Source organism: Petromyzon marinus, unplaced genomic scaffold, assembly GCF_048934315.1.
Source record: "Petromyzon marinus isolate PM22_M1 ecotype Great Lakes invasive population unplaced genomic scaffold, UKy_Petmar_22M1.pri1.0 PM_G_Scaffold_11, whole genome shotgun sequence".
In the NCBI taxonomy this organism is placed as follows: Eukaryota; Metazoa; Chordata; class Hyperoartia; order Petromyzontiformes; family Petromyzontidae; genus Petromyzon; species Petromyzon marinus.
In genome coordinates, this window is record NW_027422662.1 from 3870700 (window position 1) to 3892404 (window position 21705).

The 21705-nt window shown below is 53.4% G+C and overlaps 1 protein-coding gene across 1 annotated transcript in view; it reads left to right on the forward strand.

Annotated features, from left to right (window-relative positions):
• Positions 1-8223: 8223 nt before the first annotated feature.
• The window catches only part of LOC142908938 (protocadherin Fat 1-like), a 31794-nt gene continuing 18312 nt past the window's right edge, over positions 8224-21705 (forward strand). Inside the window, exons 1-6 of the mRNA XM_076059611.1 lie at positions 8224-8426; positions 9024-9076; positions 12999-16355; positions 16494-16618; positions 20397-20610; positions 20908-20969. Coding sequence (XP_075915726.1) covers positions 13115-16355; positions 16494-16618; positions 20397-20610; positions 20908-20969 — 3642 coding nt within the window. The 5' untranslated portion in view covers positions 8224-8426; positions 9024-9076; positions 12999-13114. The remainder of the gene's footprint in view (positions 8427-9023; positions 9077-12998; positions 16356-16493; positions 16619-20396; positions 20611-20907; positions 20970-21705) is intronic.

Here is a 21705-nt window from a genome sequence, read left to right on the forward strand (position 1 = left end):
ACACCAGAGAACACACACGGGAGAGAAACCCTTCAGGTGCATTCTGCAGGAAGGCGTTTGCACATTCATAAAATCTTCAAGTACACCAGAGAACACGGACGCATCAGAAGATCTGCAAGGAGTGGAGTCTGAAATCAGCTTGTGAAAGTCAAAGTGGCACTATAAGCCCATCCCTCATGAAACACGAACCGGAAGAAAATCCCAGCTTGGACACTTTTCAAGGTATCAAGGTGAAATATGAAGAGGTGATGGTGAAGAGGGAAGAAGTGATGGTGAAGAAGGAAGAAGTGATGGTGAATAGCGAAGAAGTATAGGTGAAATGTGAAGATGAAGATTCAACTCCAAAATCGGACCTTCATATTGATGTCAAGCAGGGGGTGAATTCTGACTGTGAGGCAGAGCAAGGCAACTCCCAGCAGTTTGTGGAAGTGTGGGTGGAGTTTCTCCTAGACAATACAACGTCAAGTGGAGACCCGGTAGATGTGTAAGCCAGAGACGATGTCGCTACAATAGATGCACCTTTGTCACAGGCCTTTAATGACAAGAATTTGAAGTTGAACACTCAATTCCTAGATTCAACCTGCAGAGTAAGAGTGGCCAGTCTTTGTGGACCTGTGGGTTGGGTCAATCTCTCACCAGGAGCGAGAGCCAATAAGCTCCCAAGCATTCACGATGCTCTCATGATAATTGCTTTTACGCTTTGCTCGCTTAATCGCTTCGGCAACTCGGAGTTTTGTATCTCCTCTGAGACGCTCTAAGAGCATCCCCAAGTAGCAGCTGCCCCTGTGTGGCTCGGAGTGGTGGCCCTGCACCGGCCTGCATGTGGGCAAGAGCCTGTCAGTAGGGGGCGATGATTGATGCGTCATCTAGGTTGTGTAGTATGTCGGCAATCTTGATTCGAAGCTTTTGTGACTGCAGGAATCCACACTCTCGTTATTTCGGTAAAGTCATCACGTGGGTAGAAACATAACAGACCACGGCGTTTAGATCACAACACAAGCAATCGTCATCAGGTGGGACAACCACAGCAAGAAGAAGACGCTGAAGTAGTAGGCGCCTACTTCAGCAGTTTTGTCTTCTTGCTGCCGTGGTTGTCCCACCTGATGACGATTGCTTGTGTTGCGATCTAAACTACGTGATCTATTATTGTAGCTAATGTTTATAATTTGCTACATTTTTACCCAGAGGCCAGCATGCAATGGCCTACTCGTTTTGAATGACACTGCAATAGTACGGTGTACATACACTGTTAAGCAGGCGGTGCGTATTTTTAAAATAACTTCTTGTTAATACGATGTAACCTGATGCAGTCAATTTCGCTGCAGTAATTCAATGTTAATATGCCCGTCAATTATTTAGAATGAATACTTGTCTGACTGTGCGCGTACATGTAACATTTTGTCTGAGGGTCACACATTGAATAAGTGATGTTAGGACAAAGTGTGTGTGTGTGTTTGGAAGTAACATGTACAGAGAACTCAGGTGAGACCCGTTGTTCTTGTGATACAGGTCAAAGGGTACTTTTGTGTTTCACGAAGCGTCTGCCTCTGGAGCAACTCATCGTCTTTGAAATAGGGAGCACGTCCGGATCATTCATCAGTTACAAGGTATACCACTTGAAAGTTACACGTATAGGAGGAGGTACATTCTCTACAACACGAATTATAGTTTTGTCCTACGTGTTAACGTAGATTTTGTCTAACTAGGACTATAAATGCACCTTGCTGATTCACGTCTGGATGTTCGTTACCTATCGGTTGAAGCAAACCCCGCTGCTGTTGTTGAGACGGTGTGCACCAATAAGGGTCCAACACATTGACGGCCTTCAGGCCAGGAAAGTCACAACATTTGCACACGAAGGACGCATTCACGCAAGTAACCCATGCTCCATTTTAAAGTTTTAAAATGAAGCATCTTTGAAAAGTGTTTTGTTTTTTGAATTAGATGATTTTATCTCTTCATTAAAAGCTTGTATCAATTTACATCTGGAAGACTTCATTGAAAAGGACATTTCGTGTAAATTTTCTCTCGTCATTAAGTAGATGGCCTTGCCGGGGGTTCGGACACAAACAGTGTCACACACACAGTGTACACACACACAATGTACACACACAGTGTACACACACAGTGTACACACAGTGTACACATGCACACAGTGTACACACACACAGTGTATACACACAGTGTACACACACACAGTGACACAGTGTACACACACACAGTGACACACACAGTGTATACACACATAGCGTACACACACACAGTGTATACACAGTGTGTACACACACTGTGTACACACAGTGTATGCACTGTACACATGCACAGGGTATACACTGTACAGACACTGTACACACATACAGTGTATACACAGTGTACACACACAGGGTACACACACAGTGCATATACACACAGTGACACACACAGTGATACACACACAGTGTGCACAGGCAGTGTACACACACACAGTGTACACACACGCAGTGTACACACAGTGACACTGTACACATAGTGACACACACAGTGACACAGTGACACAACAACAATCGCCATTCGCCACTAAGTGGCGGTGACGTCACCACGACGCTTGTGCCAGGCACAGTGACACACACACAGTGACACACAGTGACACACAGCGACACACAGTGACAGTGTCACACAGTGTATACACATAGTGTACACACATACAGTGTACACACACAGTGTATACAGTGTATACACAGTGTATATACGTACACACAGTGTACACACACACAGTGTATACACAATAATGTCCACGTTGTTGCTGAGCTCACACACCAAAGGGAGGGAGCAATGGGAAATTAATCTAAATCAACTAAAACTCCAACTCTGTGACGTCACCACTCTGCATTACCTCATCGGCGTGAAACGCCAGGGTGAGGTGTACCTCGCTAGTTACGTCATCAAGGTATTCACCCCTACCCCGTCCACAGCGCTCTTGAGCGTGACGTCACCTCCGCTCGGGTCACTGCCTATATCGTTCCAGTGGCAATCCTTATTTGGGCAAAGCTACGCCCAATGACTGGCGGCTCATTAACATAATGTGTTCGTTAAAGCCGTCGCGAGTTTATTGCGACGGGTTCAGCGCCCACGCCCCAATCCCTCCACATATGGAGGGATTGGGGCGTGGGCGCTGACCGTTTGAGTCATCATCATGGATGATGATGACCGTTTGAGTTATGGTCGAAACGTCGTGAGAATTTTTTTATTGTTTTATATATATTTTGTTATTTTGTTGTTTCTCTTCAACGTGACTTTACCGAAAAAACTAAGAATATGAATTTCTGCAGTCACGAAAGCTTTAAATCAAAATATAATTTATTCAGTTACAGAGCCGCTCGTGGGAGGGAAGTGACGTCATACTACTTCCTGCTGTCGCGAGGTAACAGGAAGCTGCCGTGTGCGCGCTTGCACTGAAATCCGAGGTGAGAAATTCTCATCGTTGTGGTGGTGGTCGTTGTGGTGGTGGTTGTTGTTGTTGTTTACCAAGGTAGAGCCTCTCTCTCGTAGGGATGTCAGTTGAGTAGCAGCGAGCATTGGAATCGATGTCCAGGTTGGAACTTTACAACGCGGGGCCTAGCCACGCGGGGCCTTGCCTCCTGCCCTCGCCTGATTGCCTTCACTTTAATTATCTCGCTTAAGTTTAATTTGTCTTCACCCGGCTCGCCACTTTGTAACTTTGTTTTATTGTAAATATTCACGCAGTTTTTATTTTCGTTCTTTTGTTAGCAGGCCAAGCCCGCTTGAGCTGCTATACCGCTCTTGTTATCAGAAGCGACCTGCCCACAACAACACAAGGTGGGGCTTTGTCAACGTGTGTGAATGTTTTGACTTAAAACTTTGGTGACTGCAGGAATTAATATTCTTGGTTCTTTCGGTAAAGTCACGTAGATAGAAAATAAAAATAACTATAAAAAATAGTAAAAGCAAAAAAAAAACACGTTTTGATCGCGACAAAAGTAGTCTTTATTTAATGTAATTGTATTATCTGTTATTGTTATCTTCTGTCTACGTAACTTTACTGAAAGAACCAAGAATACGTGTGTCAATGTCTATCGGTCAAAGAGGCTAAATGGAGAGACGCGCAAACTCCAAATATACAGCAGGCGTCAGGGTCGGGATCGAACCCACGACTTCCTGTATACCAGGTGAGGTAGTTAACATCTCACCACGGAGAGAGACACGCAAACTACAGTTAGCCTCGGCTATGTTCATTGATCCTCGATTAATTACTTGGTGGAGTGAGAAAGCATTAATGCTGAGCAGATGAAGGTGGCCAGGCATGATTCTAGACACGCCACCGCCAGTGTGTGACAGTGTCAAGTTTGTATTTGCAGTCAAGTCTATCAACTCTATTGAACACGGAGATTATATCAAAACAATAGTTTATTTTTATATTCCTCTGGAACTCTTACTAAGGATGGAAACAGGAGGTGAACACAGCACACACATGCAGCTGAAGTCGGGACTGTTCATCCCAGCATTCAAGGACATCTGAGTTGCGATTGAACATTAATTCATGCATTTCAGCATAACACAAATAGTATTGTTTTCAACACCCTTTGCTATGTCAGCTGAATTTAGCTCTTATAAATATTCATTTTGTAGCCAGACAGCCGAAATTGTGTGCTTAGAGTTTTGGGTTAACATTCATTTTGAAGATACGAGGGCTTCCAGGCATGTTTATAACCATTTGCCCTCTCATTGTGTGCCATCACAGCCCGTGTGATGAATTTGGGACACTTTTTCACTACATCATGAATATATGAATAAGTATCGACGTGTAAGTCACATGTGACTATATATGCATTCCTCTGTGCCTCGATACTGACGTGTAGATGGTGTGGATATTCTTATTTTCTGTCTGCAGCTGACGCTGGTCTGATGGAGCAAAGGCAGTCAGCACAGCAGCTCGGTACGACAGTCAACATTGCGACCAGCGTGCATACAGCACGGATCGGACTGGAAATTTGACACAGCACCAGAGAACTCGCACAGGAGAGAAACCCTTCAAGTGCAGTGTGTGTGGGAAGGCTTTTGCATGGCCATCTGCTCTTAAAGTACACCAGAGAACACACACGGGAGAGAAACCTTTCAAGTGCAGTGTGTGTGTGAAGGCATTTTCACAGTCATCTGCTCTTGTAGAACACCTGAGAACACACACGGGAGAGAAACCCTTCAAGTGCAGTGTGTGTGGGAAGGCATTTGCACGGTCATCTACTCTTGTAGAACACCAGAGAATACACACGGGAGAGAAACCCTTCAAGTGCAGTGTGTGTGGGAAGGCATTTGCGCAGTCATCTGCTCTTGTAGCACACCAGAGAACACACACGGGAGAGAAACCCTTCAAGTGTACTCTGTGTGGGAAGGCGTTTACACTTTCATCTACTCTTGTAATACACCAGAGAACACACACGGGAGAGAAACCCTTCAGGTGCACGATGTGTGGGATAGCGTTTACACAGTCATAATCTCGTATTACACCAGAGAACACACACGGGAGAGAAACCCTTCAAGTGTACTCTGTGTGGGAAGGCGTTTACACTTTAATCTACTCTTGTAATACACCAGAGAACACACACGGGAGAGAAACCCTTCAGGTGCACTCCGTGCGGGAAGGCGTTTGCACAGCAACCACATCTTATAGATCACCGGAAAACACAGAAGCATCAGAAGATCCACAAGGAGTGGAGTCTGAAATCAGCTTGTGAAAGTCAAAGTGCCACAATAAGCCCATCCCTCTTGAAACAAGAACCAGAAGAAAATCCCAGCTTGGACACTTTTAAAGGTATCGAGGTGAAATATGAAGAGGTAATGGTGAAGAGGGAAGAAGTGATGGTGAAGAGGGAAGAAGTGATGGTGAAGAGGGAAGAGGTGATGGTGAAGAAGTGAAGGTGAAATGTGAAGATGAAGATGAAATTCCAAAATGGGACCTTCACATCGATGGAGGCAACGTGAAGCAGGAGGAGAATTCTGACTGTGAGGCAGAGCGAGGCAACTCCCAGCAGTTTGTGGAAGTGGAGGTGTGGGTGGACTTGCTCCTAGACAATACAAAGTCAAGTGGAGACCCGGTAGATGTGTAAGCCAGAGACGATGTCGCTCCAATAGATGCACCTTTGTCACAGGCCTTTATTGACAAGAATGTGAAGTTGAACACTCAATTCCTAGGTTCAACCTGCAGAGTAAGAACGAGTGGCCAGTCTTTGTGGACCTGTGGGTTGGGGAGATCTCTGACCAGGAGCGAGAGCCAATACGCCCCCAAACATTCACTATGTTATCATAATAATTGCTTTTACACGGTGGTTGCTTAACCGCCTCGGCAACTCGGAGTTTTGTATCTCGTCTGAAACACTCGAAGAGCATCCCCAAGTAGCAGCTGCCCCTGTGTGGCACAGGGTGGTGGCCCTGCACCGGCCTGCATTTATTATTTTTTCCGCCTGAGGACGACCGCTTGTGTTACGATCGAAACGTCGTGATCTATTATTATTTTGTCTACCGACGTGACTTTACTGAAAGAACCAAAGAGTATGTGAACAAGAGGCTGTCAGTAGGGGGCGATGATTGATATTTCATCTCAGTTATGTAATTTGTCGCTAATGTTTAGAATTCGCCAGCATGCAATGGCCTCGTTTTGAATGTCACAATAGTATGTTTTACATCCACTGTTAAGCAGACGGTGCATATTTCTTTTTTCAAATAGCTTCTTAATCAGATGTTATCTGATGCAGTATATTTCACTGCAGTAATTACATTTTGTTAAAATGCCTGTCAATAATTCAGAATGAACACTTGTCTTATTTTGTGTGTACATGCATCGCTTTATTTTTTATAAGGGTCAAACATTGAATAAGTGATGTTAGGACAAAGTGTGTGTGTGTGTGTGTTTTGGAAGTAACCTGTACAGAGAACTCAGGTGAGACCCGTTGTTCTTGTGATACAGGTCAAAGGGTACTTTTGTGTTTCAGGAAGCATCTGGAGCAACTCATTGTCTTTGACATAGGAAGCACACTCAGATCATTCATCAGTTACAAGGCATACCACCTTAAAGTTACACGTAGAGGAGATACATTCTCTGCAACACGAATTATAATTTTGTCTTACGTGTTGACGTAGATTTTGTTGAACTTGGACTAGAAATGCTCCTTGCTGATTAACGTCTGGATGTTCACAACCATGGCTTGAAGCAAGCCCCTCTGCTGTTGAGACATTGTCCACCAAAACCGGTCCACAGTTGGCTTTCACACACAGTGTACACACACACAGTGTACACACACAGTGTACACACACAGTGTACCCACAGTGTACACACACAGTGTACACACACAGTGTACACAGTGTACACACACAGTCTACACACACACACAGTGTACACACACACACAGTGTACACACACACAGTGTACACACAAAGTGTACACACACAGTGTATACACAGTATGTACATACAGTGTATATACGTACACACAGTGTACACACACAGTTTACACACACACAGTGTACACACACACAGTGTATACACAATAATGTCCACGTTGTTGTAGCTGGGCCCACGCACCCAAGGGAGGGAGCAATGTAAAATGAATCTAAATCAACTTAAACTCCAATCCCGCTCTGTGACGTCACCACTCAGCATTACTTCATCGGCGTGAAACGCCAGGGGGAGGTGTACCTCGCTAGTGACGTCATGTCACCAAGGTATTCACACTCCCCCAACCCCGTCCACGGCGCTCTTGAGCGTGACGTCACCTTCGCTTGGGTCACTGTCGATATCAATCCAGTGGCAATCCTAATTTGGGCAAAGGTACGCCCAGTGACTGGCGGTTCATTAACATAATGTATCCGTTGAAGCCGTCGAGAGTTTATTGCGATGGGTTTAGCAGCCACGCCCCCATCCCTCCACATATGGGCCGGCATCATTAACATAATTTATTCAGTTACAGAGCCGCTCATTGTGGGAGGGGCGTGTCTCTTACCCCAGAAGTGACGTCATGTTACCTACTTACCCACGTGATGTCGAGAGGTAACAGGAGGCTGCCGATCCGCGCTTGCACTGAAATCCGACGTGAGAAATTCTCATGCTGGTGGTGGTTGTTGTTGTTGTTTACCAAGGTAGAGCCTCTCTCTCTCGTAGGGATGTCAGTTGAGTAGCAGCGAGCATGGGAATCGATGTCCAGGTTGGAACTTTACAACGCGGGGCCTAGCCACGCGGGGCCTTGCCTCCTGATTGCGTTCGCTTTAATTATCTCGCTTAAGTTTAATTTGTCTTCACCCGGCTCGCAACTTTGTAACTTTGTTTTATTGTAAATATTCACGCAGTTTTTATTTTCGTTCTTTTTTCACCAGGCCATGCCCGCTTGAGCTGCTATACCGCTCTTGTTATCAGAAGCGACCTGCCCACAACAACACAAGGTGAGGCTTTGTTAACGTGTGTGAATGTTTTGACTTAAAACTTTTGTGACTGCAGGAATTAATATTCTTGGTTTATTCGGTAAAGTCACGTAGATAGAAAATAAAATTAAAATAACAATAAAATAAAAAATTGAAAATAAAGCAAAAAACCCACGACGTTTCGATCGCAACACAAGTGGTCTTTATCTTATTGAATTTAATCTGTTATTTTTATTTTCTATCTACGTGACTTTACTGAAAGAACCAACAATACGTGCGTCAATGTATCTTATCGGTCAAAGATGCTAAGCTTGTGCCGCTGCTGACTCTGAATGTGTGGAGGGGAACACCTTCACCACGGGGAGAGAGAGACAGAGACACGGATAGCCTCGGCTATGTTGATTGATTATCGATTCATTACTTGGTGGAGTGAGGAAGAATTAATGCTGAGCAGATGAAGGTGGCCAGGCATGGTGCTGGTCACACCACCACCTGTTTACTCATGGCAGTGTGTGACAGTGTCAAGTTTGTGTTTGCAGTAAAGTCTGTTAACTCTATTGCACACGGAGGTTATATCAAAACAATAGTTTATTTTTGTTTTCCTCTGGAACTCTCCAGATATACAGCAGGCGTCAGTGTCGGGATCGAACCCACGACTTCCTGTATACCAGGTGAGGTAGTTAACATCTCACCACAGAGAGAGACACGCAAACTCCAGTTAGCCTCGGCTATGCTAATTGATCCTCGATTAATTACTTGGTGGAGTGAGGAAGCATTCATGCCAAGCAGATTAAGATGGCCAGGCGTGATTCTAGACACGCCACCGCCTGTTTACCCAGTGACAGTGTACAGTTTGTGTTTGCAGTAACATCTATTAACTCTGTTGAACACGGAGGTTATAGCATAACAGTAGTTTACTTTTGTTTTCCTCTGGAACTCTTTATACAAATGGAAACAGGAGGTGAACACAGCACACACATTCAGCTGAAGTCGGATCTGTTCATCCCCAGCGTTTGTGGGGGCTCATGCCCCCCCCCACTCCCCATTACGTGGGGGCTGATCTCCCTCTCACTCACCACGAGCGGTGGGGGGGGGGGGGGGGGCGCCACGTCTAATGGGTGGGGGCTGATGCCCCCCCCACCCACCCACTCGTGTGTGTCTCACCGTTAACACTGCGGTGCACACACAGACACTAGTGACACTCGCGTGTGTCTCACCGTTAACACTGGTGCACGCACAGACACTAGTGACACTCGTGCGTGTCTCACCGTTAACACTGTGGTGCACACACAGACACTAGTGACACTCTCACGTGTCTCACCGTTAACACTGTGGTGCACGCACAGACACTAGTGACACTCTCACGTGTCTCACCGTTAACACTGCGGTGCACACACAGACACTAGTGACACTCGTGCGTGTCTCACCGTTAACACTGTGGTGCACACACAGACACTAGTGACACTCGCGCGTGTCTCACCGTTAACACTGCGGTGCACGCACAGACACTAGTGACACTCGTGTGTGTCTCACCGTTAACACTGCGGTGCACACACAGACACTAGTTACACTCTCACGTGTCTCACCGTTAACACTGCGGTGCACACACAGACACTAGTTACACTCGCGCGTGTCTCACCGTTAACGCCGTGGTGCACGCACAGACACGCGCCGGCACGGGCCACCGTTGGTATTTTAATATGCGCGCGCGTCACACCCCCACTGATTTATAGTCACCCACACACCGTCGTACGCTGATCGCTGTCCCACCGCTCTTCACACACACACATGCACCACGCGTCACAACGTCAGTCTGTGCTAAGATTTATGTCCCGGAGCGAATAGGGACCCTTGTTTATGGCCCCCTCCAGCCAGCACCCTTCGGACAGCGCCTAACCTCCTGTCACCTGGCCGTCGCAGAGTGCGTCTATCCCCAAAGCTCGAGCTGACTCAATTGGCCCCCCTTCCCGTACCCACTCACCTCTTCAGCTGCCCCATGGGGGCTGGGGAAGATGCTCGCCTCGGGGACTTTTTCTGTCCGACCGTTTCCAGCTCCACCCTGCATTGGTCGCACGGACGCTGAGGACGGCTGGTCTCCTCCGCCGCTCCAGAAGGACTCTGATTCAATCCGCCCCTCCGGCCCCCTTATGTCTCCAAAGCCCCTTAACCCCCGGGGCACATGACGTCATCCTGCGCATCCAATCGAATTCTCTTTGCGGCTGCTTTGAGCGCTCTGGCCGTTGGGGGGGAGGTGGGGGTCGCGTCATCCCCCCCTTCCCATTGTCTCTGTGCCTGCGTTCCTCGCCGTTGACTCATCGATAATCCCCTCGCTCCCTCCAACTTGAGTCAACTCTTATCTGCCTAGGGGCTTTTCCCTCCCACCCCACTGTTTACCCTGCTGCTGGGTACTGGCTGAAGGTCCCACCCCCCCGTGCTGTGTATGCTTCATCGCGGCCGGCCTGTAAAGCTCTATGCCCCCTTCTTGGGGGGGGGCGCCATGTAATCCGGTCTGGGGGGCTCGGCCAATTTCCTGGTCCGGGGAAACCGTGGAACGTCCCTGCTAGTGGGGTCCTCGGGTGAAAACCCATCGCACCAGGTGATCCCTCCTCGCGACCCTACGGGGGTGCATGCGGGTGTTTAGTGGGGCGTGCGTGCGTTCGTGGGATGGGGAGGGGGGTGCGAGGAGAGGGTAGAGCCGGCGGAGTTGCTCCGCTGTGGTGGCGCCACAGTTACGATGGCGATAGCAATATGACAAAATAGCAAAATATTTTTAATTTTGCGCGGCAGGCAAACGCAGCAGCGTGCTACGAGGTACGAGACTGTAACTTGATCATCGCCATCCTCCTCTTCCAACAACTAAGCTAATGTCGCCATCAACAACCTAACATCATTCAAGTGTGCAGACGACGGACAGAATCTTGGTGAGTCCAGTACAATATGATACGTTACGATACGTTCAATGCGTGTATGATAACATAGCTTTAGCGATTTCATTTTAGGGTTACTACGATACATACGTTTAATGCATGTTAAAAGTTTTTATAGCAGAGGATTGTTTCCTGAAAACACTTTCTATGAAATTGCAGTTCACATAGGCTAAGAATTTACCTTGTTTTTTACTTTGAATTTTACTGTGCAATACAGTATTGTAATTAATAAATACATACAGTATATAGTTTATACAGTACGATCCTGTAAATTGCTCTGTTTTGCTAAACTATCACCATTCTTTAAGACTCCTGGGTAGGCTAGGCCATTTTCGCCTTACGATATTTTCGACTTACGATGGGGTCGTGGTAACGCATCTCCATCGTAAGTCGGGGACTATCTGTATATATAATAATGTGGTGTGTGTGGTCTATATGGGGAGCGGTAGTGTAGCGGTTGGCGCGCTGCGCTATGAACCCAGCGACCCGAGTTCGATTCCCGCTCACGGCCAACACAATCAGTGACGATTATCTAAACCGATCCTGGGCCTCCCCTAGGTCGACTCAGCCTCAAATGAGTACCTGTTGCGGTGTGTAAACATCGCCACTGGGGAGACAAAGGCGGTTGGGCGTGGTTGCTGGCCACCCACCCCCTCGTGTACCGTTACCGGCCTTCATAGGCGCTCGCAAACAGCACTTGCCCCTACTGTCTGTTAAGGCTACACGGGGGGGTCTTTGTCTCTCTAACCTATACAATTAATTTTATCGTCTGTCTGTGTCCGTCTGCGCACGCGTGCTTGCGAGGGATTTGGCTACCAAACCGTGGGGTTCACGTGAGAAATGTTTCTGCCAGGAAGCACGCCGTGGGCAAGCGCTGTGCCGTCTTCCCGTCGCTCGCATTCAAAAGAGTTAAAGTTGAGTTGTGTTGGCGATTTCCCTTCAAATATTTAGTTAGGTTTGCGGCTATTTATTTATTTATTTCCCCACGCGCCTCGGCCCGGAGACAACGTCATCAGCTGCGCGCACGTGCACAACGCTCGCACGGTTGGCCCCTGCAAACTCTCACGCACCATCGACGGAGGCGTGCGTCCTTTTTTATTCGCCTGCACACTCTACAAGGCAAGTCGCACACATTGGTATCGTAAGCATTTATATAATTACACTTTGCACCGCTGGCAGGGGTTGCCCCTAGCAATGCACACACGATCGGCACACATTTTCATTCGCGTTAAAACTGCAACAAAAACGCACACAACACGCTGAGGTTGAATGTCCTCTTCTCCCCACTCCACACCAATGCGTCCTGTTACTACTATAGAGCCCCTAGATATTATTATTACTGCGCTTAGATAGTATTATTGTAGCGTGGCCGGGGGAGCGGCCCAGCCCACACCCTACCAAGGTGAGTGGGTCTCTCTGGTCTCGCAGTGGGTGGGTTTCTGTGGATCTCTGTGCCTGTAGAAACGTGCCTTTTCAAGTATTTGGCTGCTGCTGTAATTATAAATGTCCACGAGGTGACGACGACGATGATGAGCCACTTTGTTGAGCTATCGTTCACGACAGCCAATTCGGTTCTCAAAAAGCACTACCCGGTAGCTCAGCGGGGCGCCTTACCTGGCAAAATAAAATAGTTTGGTTTGTGTTTGGTCTTGATCTGACATGTTAGAGGAGGAGGAGGACCGACACCCCATTGGGAGCGCCAGACTTTGGCGTCGCCCACCTCTCCGACCGCGGCTCCGTGTCGTCGGCGGCTCTCGGGCGCAGAGCCTGACGCCCAACACGATGGCCTCGGCGCTCCTCCCGCTGCTGCTCCTGCTGCTGCTGCCGCCGTGCAGGAAATGCCTCGATGGGCAACGGGGCCGGCCGAAGCCCGCCCTGCGCTTCACCAGCTTGTCCTACAAAGCCACCGTCTACGAAAACTCCGCGCCCGGGACGTACGTGGAGAGCCACGACAAGATGGGGATCCACGTCGGCCGCTCGGCCCCCGGGGCCCGGTACGCCGTCGTGTCCGGGGACGAGGGGGCCGCGTTCGAGGCAGAGGGGCTCGTCGTGGGCGACTTTTGGTTCCTGCGCGTCCGCACGAGGGGCGTGCCGTTGGACCGCGAGGAGCGCCGCGGCTACGCGCTGGGGGTGAAGGCGTTCTCCGAGAACGGCCGCGGGGCGGCGTCCGCCACGGTCTTCGTCCAGGTGCTGGACCGCAACGACCTGAATCCGCTGTTTTCGGCTTTGTCGTACGCCGCGAGCGTCGCCAACGACGCGCCGGCGGGCACCACGGTCCTACGTGTCGCCGCCACGGACGCCGACGAGGGCCCCAACGGGCGCTTCAGTTACGCCCTGGCGCGGCACTCGGACGCGTTCGCCGTGCACCCGACGAGCGGCGCGGTGACGCTCGCCAGGAGGCTGACGGAGCCCGGCGACGCGGGGCTGCACGAGTTCAAGGTGATGGCCGTCGACGGCGGCGGGCTGAGCGGCTCGGCGCGCGTCGCGGTGAACGTGAGCCGGGCGAACGCCCACGCCCCGCGCGTCACGGTCGTCGCGACCCGCGGGCAAGGGGCGCCGTTCGCCGACCCCGCTGCCGCGTACGCGGAGCTCGCCGCGGTGGACCGCGACGCCGGCCCCGAGGGGGAGATCGTCGCCGTGGAGATCGTCGCCGGCGACCCCCTCCGGGCGTTCTCTGTCGCCCCGACGGACGGCGCCGGCCCCGCCTCAGCCTACGCGGTGAGGCTCTCGGGGCGGCTGGACTGGGCGGACTTCCCCTTCGGGGTGAACCTCACCGTGCAGGCTCGCGACGGGGGGAGGCCACCCAGGCACTCGCGGCCCGTCACGGTCACGCTCCGGGGGGGCGGCGCCGCCGGCGCGTTCGAGCGGAGCGTCTACGCGGGCGCCGTCGAGCGGCGGTCTCCGCCCCGCGCCGTCGTGCTCGCGGTCCGAGCCTCTTGCGGCGCGCGGGGCTGCCGGTACGTCGTCCGAGGCGGCGCCGACGGCGACTTCTTCGCCGTGAACCCCGCCACCGGGGTCGTCTCCGTCCGCGAGTCCCTGGCGGCGGTCGACAGACGCCGCTTCGAGTTCAACGTTGGCACCGACGCCGGCCCGGGCGTCGCCGGGGTCGCGATCGACGTCGCGGACTACAACGCCCACGCCCCGGTCTTCGAGCGGCCCAACTACTCCGCCTCGTTGAGCGAGGACGTCCCGGCGGGCACGTTCGTGCTCATCCTGCACGCCGCCGACGACGACGAGGGGGACGACGGCCGCGTGACGTACGGCCTGGTGGAGGACGAGCCCGGCCCCTTCGCCGTCGACCCCCGCACGGGCATCGTCGTCACGACGGGGCCGCTGGACCACGAGGAGACGACGGGGGCCTACCGGCTGCGCGTGCGAGCCTCGGACTGGGGGACTCCGTTTCGCCGGGAGGCCGAGGCGACCGTGACGGTGAACGTCACCAACGTGAACGACAACGCGCCCGTCTTCGAGTCCGTAGACTGCGTGGGCGAGATCCCCCGGGACCTCCGGCCGGGCGAGCCGATCTTCACCGCGTCGGCCATCGACGCCGACGAGCTCCGGCCGGTGCTCTACGGCATCGCGTCCGGGAACGGGGGCGGCTTCTTCGCGCTGGACGGCGCCCTCGGCGTCGTGACGCTCGCGCGCTCCCTCGCCGACGTCGCCGCCGGGCCGGCGGGGGCCTTCCGCCTTGGCCTCACGGCCACCGACGGGGAGCTCTCGGCGGAGACGGCATTCCTGAACGTCTCGGTCGTGGACGCCGCTCCCGGACGGGCGCCGTCATGGCGGTGCGTGGAGACGGGGATCGCCCGGAGGATGGTCGCGTGGCTCCACCGGGCAAACCAACGGCGAGACCGCCCGCGCCCCCTCGCCGCCAGCGCCGTCAATCGGCACGCGCCGGCGTTCGCCGCCCCGGCGGTCGCCGTGGAAGTCCGCGAAGATTTGCCAGTCGGGGCCGAGGTCACCCGAATGGAGGCCACGGATCCGGACGACGGCTTCGAGGGGAAGCTGCTGTACGCCCTGACGGATGACGGCGGGGCGAGCGGCCTCGCCGTGGACGCGGAGACCGGCGTCGTGAGGGTCCTGGTGCCGCTGGACCGTGAGGCCGCCGCCTCCTACCTCGTGAACATCGTCGTCCGCGACCTGGGCACGCCGCGGCGCTCCGCGAGCGCCGCCCTCCGCGTCGTCGTCTCGGACGTCAACGACAACCGGCCGGAGTTCTCGCGGCGCGCCTACGAGGCCCGGGTGCCGGAGAGCGCGCGGCCGGGCCGCGAGGTGCTCCGGCTGGAGGCCGCCGACGGCGACGCGGGCGCCGCGGGCGTCGTGCGCTACCGCCTGCTGTCCGACACCGATCTCTTCCGCGTGGACGCCGAGACGGGCGCCCTGGAGGTGGCGGCGCCGCTGGACCGCGAGCGGCGCGCCGAGCACGCGCTGCTGGTGGAGGCGTCGGACCTGGCGCCGGAGGAGAGCCGCCTCTCCTCCGTCGCCGCGGTGACCGTGACGGTGGAGGACGTGGACGACCACGCGCCCGCGTGCGCGCCGGCGCCCCTCCGCCTCCGCGTGCCCGAGGACTTCCCGGTGGGGGCCGTCCTCGGCTGGCTGGACGCTCGCGACCCCGACGCGGGGCCGGCCGGGGAGGTGCGCTACTCCCTGCCGGGCGAGGACGAGGACGGCGGCACGTTCGGGGTGCACGAGACGAGCGGGGCCCTGCGTCTGGCGCGGCCGCTCGACTTCGAGAGGCGGCGCCGCCACGACCTGACGGTGGCCGCGCGCGACGGCGCCCCCGGGGGGCCGCCGCCGGCCGCCTGCCGGGCGACGGTGGAGGTGGTGGACGTGGACGAGAACGACCACGCCCCGCGATTCGCGGAGTTCGCGGCGGCCGCCGCCGTGCGGGAGGACGCCCCCGTGGGCGCCGTCGTCGTCACCGTCACGGCCACGGATGAAGACCGGGGGATCGACGGGGAGGTGCGGTACTCCCTCGTGAATGAATCCGGCCTGGGCGTCTTCAGCATTCATCCAGAGAATGGTAAACCGCACCTACTCCCCCCCCTCCTTCCTCCCTTCCCCCCCCCCATCCTCCTCCTCACGGCTCACGACGCCGACTGACGGCTCACGCCGGCGCCCGTCTCTGCCGTGTGTCGTGCACGGCGCTCCGCGCCGGCAGGGATGATCATCACGGTGCAGCCGCTGGATCGGGAGACTGCTGACAGCTACTGGCTCACGGTGCGCGCGACGGATCGCGGAGTCGTCCCTCGCTTCTCCACACTGCACGTCTACGTGGACGTGCAGGTACGGAAACTCACACACACGTACAGACACACACGTATATACACACACACACACGTATACACACACACACGTATGCACACACACGTATACACACACACACGTATTCACACACGTATACACACGTATATACAACAACAACAACAACCGCCATTCGCCACTAAGTGGCGGTGACGTCACCACGACGCTTGTGCCAGGCTATGTGCACCCTGAGGCCACGTGAAGTGTCGAACGCCCGCTGGCAGGAGATCACGGGGCAGACCCAGGTGCCACGGGTCGACTGACTGAGATGACTGGCTGATGCACCACCTGTACCCCCTACTGTGCCAACCTGCTGTGCTTGAGCCACTCGGCGCTCCGCTCGTTGTTGTGAGCGTCGCTCCTCCGCCCTCCGTTGTTGTTGGATGGCGACTACCTCCAACTGCCCAGTAGCGTCCTTCACGAGCCTCCTCCACAGAGGCCGATCTTGACACCGTTGGTACCAGTCATCGGCAAGTCCACTCAGCTCCACGTCCTCCTGTACCACATCACACTATCTCTTCTCTAGCCCGTGCCGCGCCCGCTTAGCCCCCTCAATCCGGCCGGACAAAAGCTGTTTTGGCATGCGGTGGCTGGGCATGTGGGCTACATGACCCAGCCATCGCAGCCTTCCCCGCCGGAGGAGCTCACCGATTGGACCTTGCCCAGATCTTTCCAGGATTTGTGAGCTCCTCACACAATCCAGTCTGGTTAAACCCAGGATGGATCGTAGGCAGGCCAGCCTAAATGTTTCTAACCGGCGAAGATGTTTCATTAGGGGGGTCCACGTTTCGCAAGCGTAGAGAAGGGAGGGAATGACCGTGGCCGAGAAGACCTGAAGCTTAGTGCGGAGCGACAGACCAGGTAGCTTCCACACAGCGTTACGCAACCGATGAGTCCTCTGCTGTTAAACTGGAGCCAGTCATAAGCACACTGCCCAGGTATGGGAAACTCTCCACTCTCTCCACAACTGCCCCATCACCGATTGGGAGTTGTGGGGGTGGAGTGTCCGATGGTACAAAATACCCAGGCAGGTGCTTAGTTTTGGTGGGGCTGATGGTAAGGCCCCACCTCTTAGTGGCACGCTCCAGTCTCAGCAGCAGCGTCTCCAACTCCTCCTCTGAATGAGCAGCTATTACCAAATCATCAGCATACATAACGTGGTTGAGCAATAGGGAGCCATCCCTTGACCGCACCCGGGCATCGATCAGCCTCTCTTTATATCTGTACCATATGGAAATTCCCTCGGTACAGCTATTGAAGGCTTCACGAACTATGTGGTCAAAATATATGTTAAATAATGTGGAAGCCAGAGGACATCCCTGTCGCACCCCAAGGTGTACAGGGAATGGCTCTGACTCCCGGCCACGTAATTTTACCCGGGCCCACTCACCATCATGAAGGTCCTTAATGATCGTGAGCAGAGGGTCAGGTACTCCAAAAGCAGGAAGAACAACCCAGAGCCCAGGCCTACTGATGGTATCATAGGCCTTGACCAGGTCAATAAAGCAGATATGTAGGTCTTGTTGGAATTCCCTACACCTCTGCTGTAGCAGACGGACAGAAAATATGGCATTTGTGCAGGACCGCCCTTTCCTGAAACCGCATTGGGGCTCCGCAAGCCTCTCCTCAGCGTGCCTGGCAAGGCGATGCTGAATAATCCTTGCCAGGACCTTTCCCGGCACACTGAGGAGTGAGATGCCCCTGTAGTTGTTACAGTCTGTGCGGTCCCCCTTCTTAAAAAGGGGGACCACCAGGGCATCCTTCCAATCCTGCAGAACCCGTCCAGTGGTCCAGATCGTTGTTATGATGTCATATAGGGCAGTCTGTGCATAAACGCCACCCTCCCTCAGCATTTCGCTTGGGAGATCATCTCTGCCCGCTGCCTTTCCTGGTCTCAGACTCCGGATTGCCTTCAGGACTTCCTCAACAGATGGCACCTCAGCCAGCCACTCACAGGGGGTGACTTCTTCCAATATTTGAGGCACCGCAGCCTCAGCAGGGTCATCCTCACTTTGTGCCACGATGTTTTTCTGGCTGAGGGATTTTCCCTCCCCCAGGACCTCACAGAAATGCTCAGCAAATCTGAAAACCTGTTCCTGGGGGTCGGAGATTGGATCACCGTTTTTTCACCTAATGATGGTAATAGGTGTGGCGCTGCAGGTTACTTTTTTGATGGAGTTAAATAGAGATTTGTGATCACGGGCCACTGAGGCAGACTCCATCTCCTCAGCAACCCGCGACCACCACCCATCCTTGCAGTGCCTCACGGCTCTCCGAACCTCCGAGCGAAGGCTGCGGTAAGTCTCCTCATTCTCTGACGTGGGATTCTGTAGCCGATGACAGTGGGCCTGTCGCTTTTTCTCAATCATCCTGAACACCTCCTCTATCAGCCAGGGTCTCTGGGGAGGTCTGGACCGTGTACCCAAAGCAGCCATTGCAGCTGCATGAGTCACAGTCCTAAACCTCGCCCATTTACCCTCGACATCAGGAGGAGTCGGGGACGATGCCAATCCCAGCCGCAAGCGATGATGAAATTCTCGCTTGCAACTTTCATCAGATAACTGAGACCAGGCCACTTTAGGTTGGAAAGGGGTCCTGGGTGTACACCCACCACCGGAGTGGAAGAATGGCAGGCGCATCTTACAGATGACTAGTCGATGGTCAGAGGGCAGATCAGCTCCACGGTAGGTCCTGGTGTCAAGGACGAGGGCTCACATCCGCTGGTCCGTCACTATGTAGTCCAGCAGATGTTCTTGCTTGGACCCGGCATGCAACCATGATGTTGTGTGGATGCGCCGATGCCGGAACAGCGTGTTGGTAATTACAAGCCCATGGGCTGCACAAAAATCTTGCAGCCTCCTACCGTTGTTATTGAGCTGATCTGGCCCATGCCCTCCAGTCACTCCATACCAGGTGCCAGTATCATGACCAACTCAGGCATTGAAGTCACCCAACATGATGACTCTATCCCGAGGGGCCACTTTAGCCAGCACCTGTGACAGGAGGTCATAGAAGGCATCTGACTCATCGGCTTTGCCTGCATCCCTCCACGGATGTTCATCTTCGGTGGGGGCATAAGTAACCACGACCACCATGCCTTGCCTCCGGTTGATGGGAAGGCCAGCCCAAAGTAGCCTGGGGCTTACAGCTTCCCACACCTCACCGCCACGCTCCCACACCCCCTTCATTTTTTTGTTCAAAAGAAGAGGCACACCCTGTTGTTTGGCAGTCTGCTGCCACGAGTAGAGGACTGTCCACCCCTCATGGTGGCAGGAGCCAGAGCCGGTCCACCGGACCTCCTGAATGCCACATAGATCCAGGTGGTACCGGTCCAGCTCCCGACAGAGGAGTGGCAGCCTCTCCTCCGCTGTGAGCATTCGAATATTCCACGTGGCCACCCGTAGTGGCTTTTCGTTGTTTCTGGAGGACACACACACGTATACACACACACACACGTACACACACACACGTATACATACACACACGTATACACACACACGTATACACACACGTATATACACACACACACGTATATACACACACACGTACACACACACACGTATACACACACACACGTACACACACACACACACGTATACAAACACACGTACACACACACGTATATACACACACACACGTACACACACACGTACACACACACAAGTACACACACACATACACACACATGCGTATGCACCGCTGCATTTTAAAACGACACACAATGCGAGTACCGTGTGTCTCTCCCCCCCCCCCCCCCCAGGACGTTAACGACAACCCCCCGCGGGCATCGCGTCCGTGGTACCAGGCCGCGGTGGCGGAGAACTCCCGTGGGGGCGTCAGGGCAGTGCAGGTGGACGCCTGGGACCTGGACAACGCCGCCGCCATGTCCTCCAACGATGCCCGGGGCAGGGGCCTCACGTTCAACATCGTCAGCGGAGACCCACAGGGATTCTTCACCATAAACAACGCGACAGGTGGGGGTTGGTGGTGGTGGAGAGCAAATCCAGAACATTTACAATTATAGTGTAGTGTAGAAAGCAAATCTATAACATTTACAATTATAATGTAGTGTATAGTGTACACTACATTATGCACGACACAACTATACACTACAGAATGTGCCAATTCGTTACTAGTACAGCACTAACCGGTGTGTTGGTGAGCAAATCCAGCAACATTTACTATCCACGTTGGCCCCCACCCCACTGCGTGCGTGTGCCGGCCGGCGTGGGATGGTTGTTGTTGACCTCCGGTGAACGGACTCGTTGCAGGCGTCATCCACACCACCAGCAGGCGGCTGGACAGAGAGAGGCAGGCGGAGCACGAGCTGGAGGTGAGAGTCACCGTGATGGTGGTGGTGGTGGTAGTGGCCTTCAATAGCTGTACCGGAGGAATTTCCATCTGGTACAGATATAATGGGAGGCTCATCGATGCCCAGGTGCGGTCAAGTGATGGCTCCCTATTGCTCAACCTTGCCAATGATCTGGTAATTGCTGCTCACTCAGAGGAGGAGTTGGAGGCGCTGCTGCTAAACGTGGAGCTTGCCACTAAGAGGTTGGGACTTACTATCAGCCCCACCAAAGCTAAGCACCTGCCTGGGTATTTTGTACCATCGGACAATCCACCCCCACAACTCACAGGGCAGTTGTGGAAAGAGTGGAGAGTTTCCCATACCCTGGCAGTGTGCTCATGACTGGCTTCAGTTTGACAGCGGAGGTCTCACTCCGAATCAGTCGAGCGGCATTATCTTTTCATCGGTTGCATAACGCTGTGTGGAAGCTACCTGGTCTGTCGCTCCGCACTAAGCTTCGGGTCTTCTCGGCAAATCATTCCCACCCTTCTCTACGCTTGCGAAACGTGGACCCCCCCTAATTGAACATCTTTGGCTGGTTAGAAACATTTAGGCTCACCTGCCTACGATCCATCCTGGGTTTAACCAGGGTGGATTGTGTGAGGAGCTCACAAATCATTAAAACATCTGGACAAAGACCCATCGGAGCGCCGGGTGGCTAAAGCACAGTAGGGGGCACAGGTGGTGCATCGGCCACTCATCTCAGTCAGTCGACCCG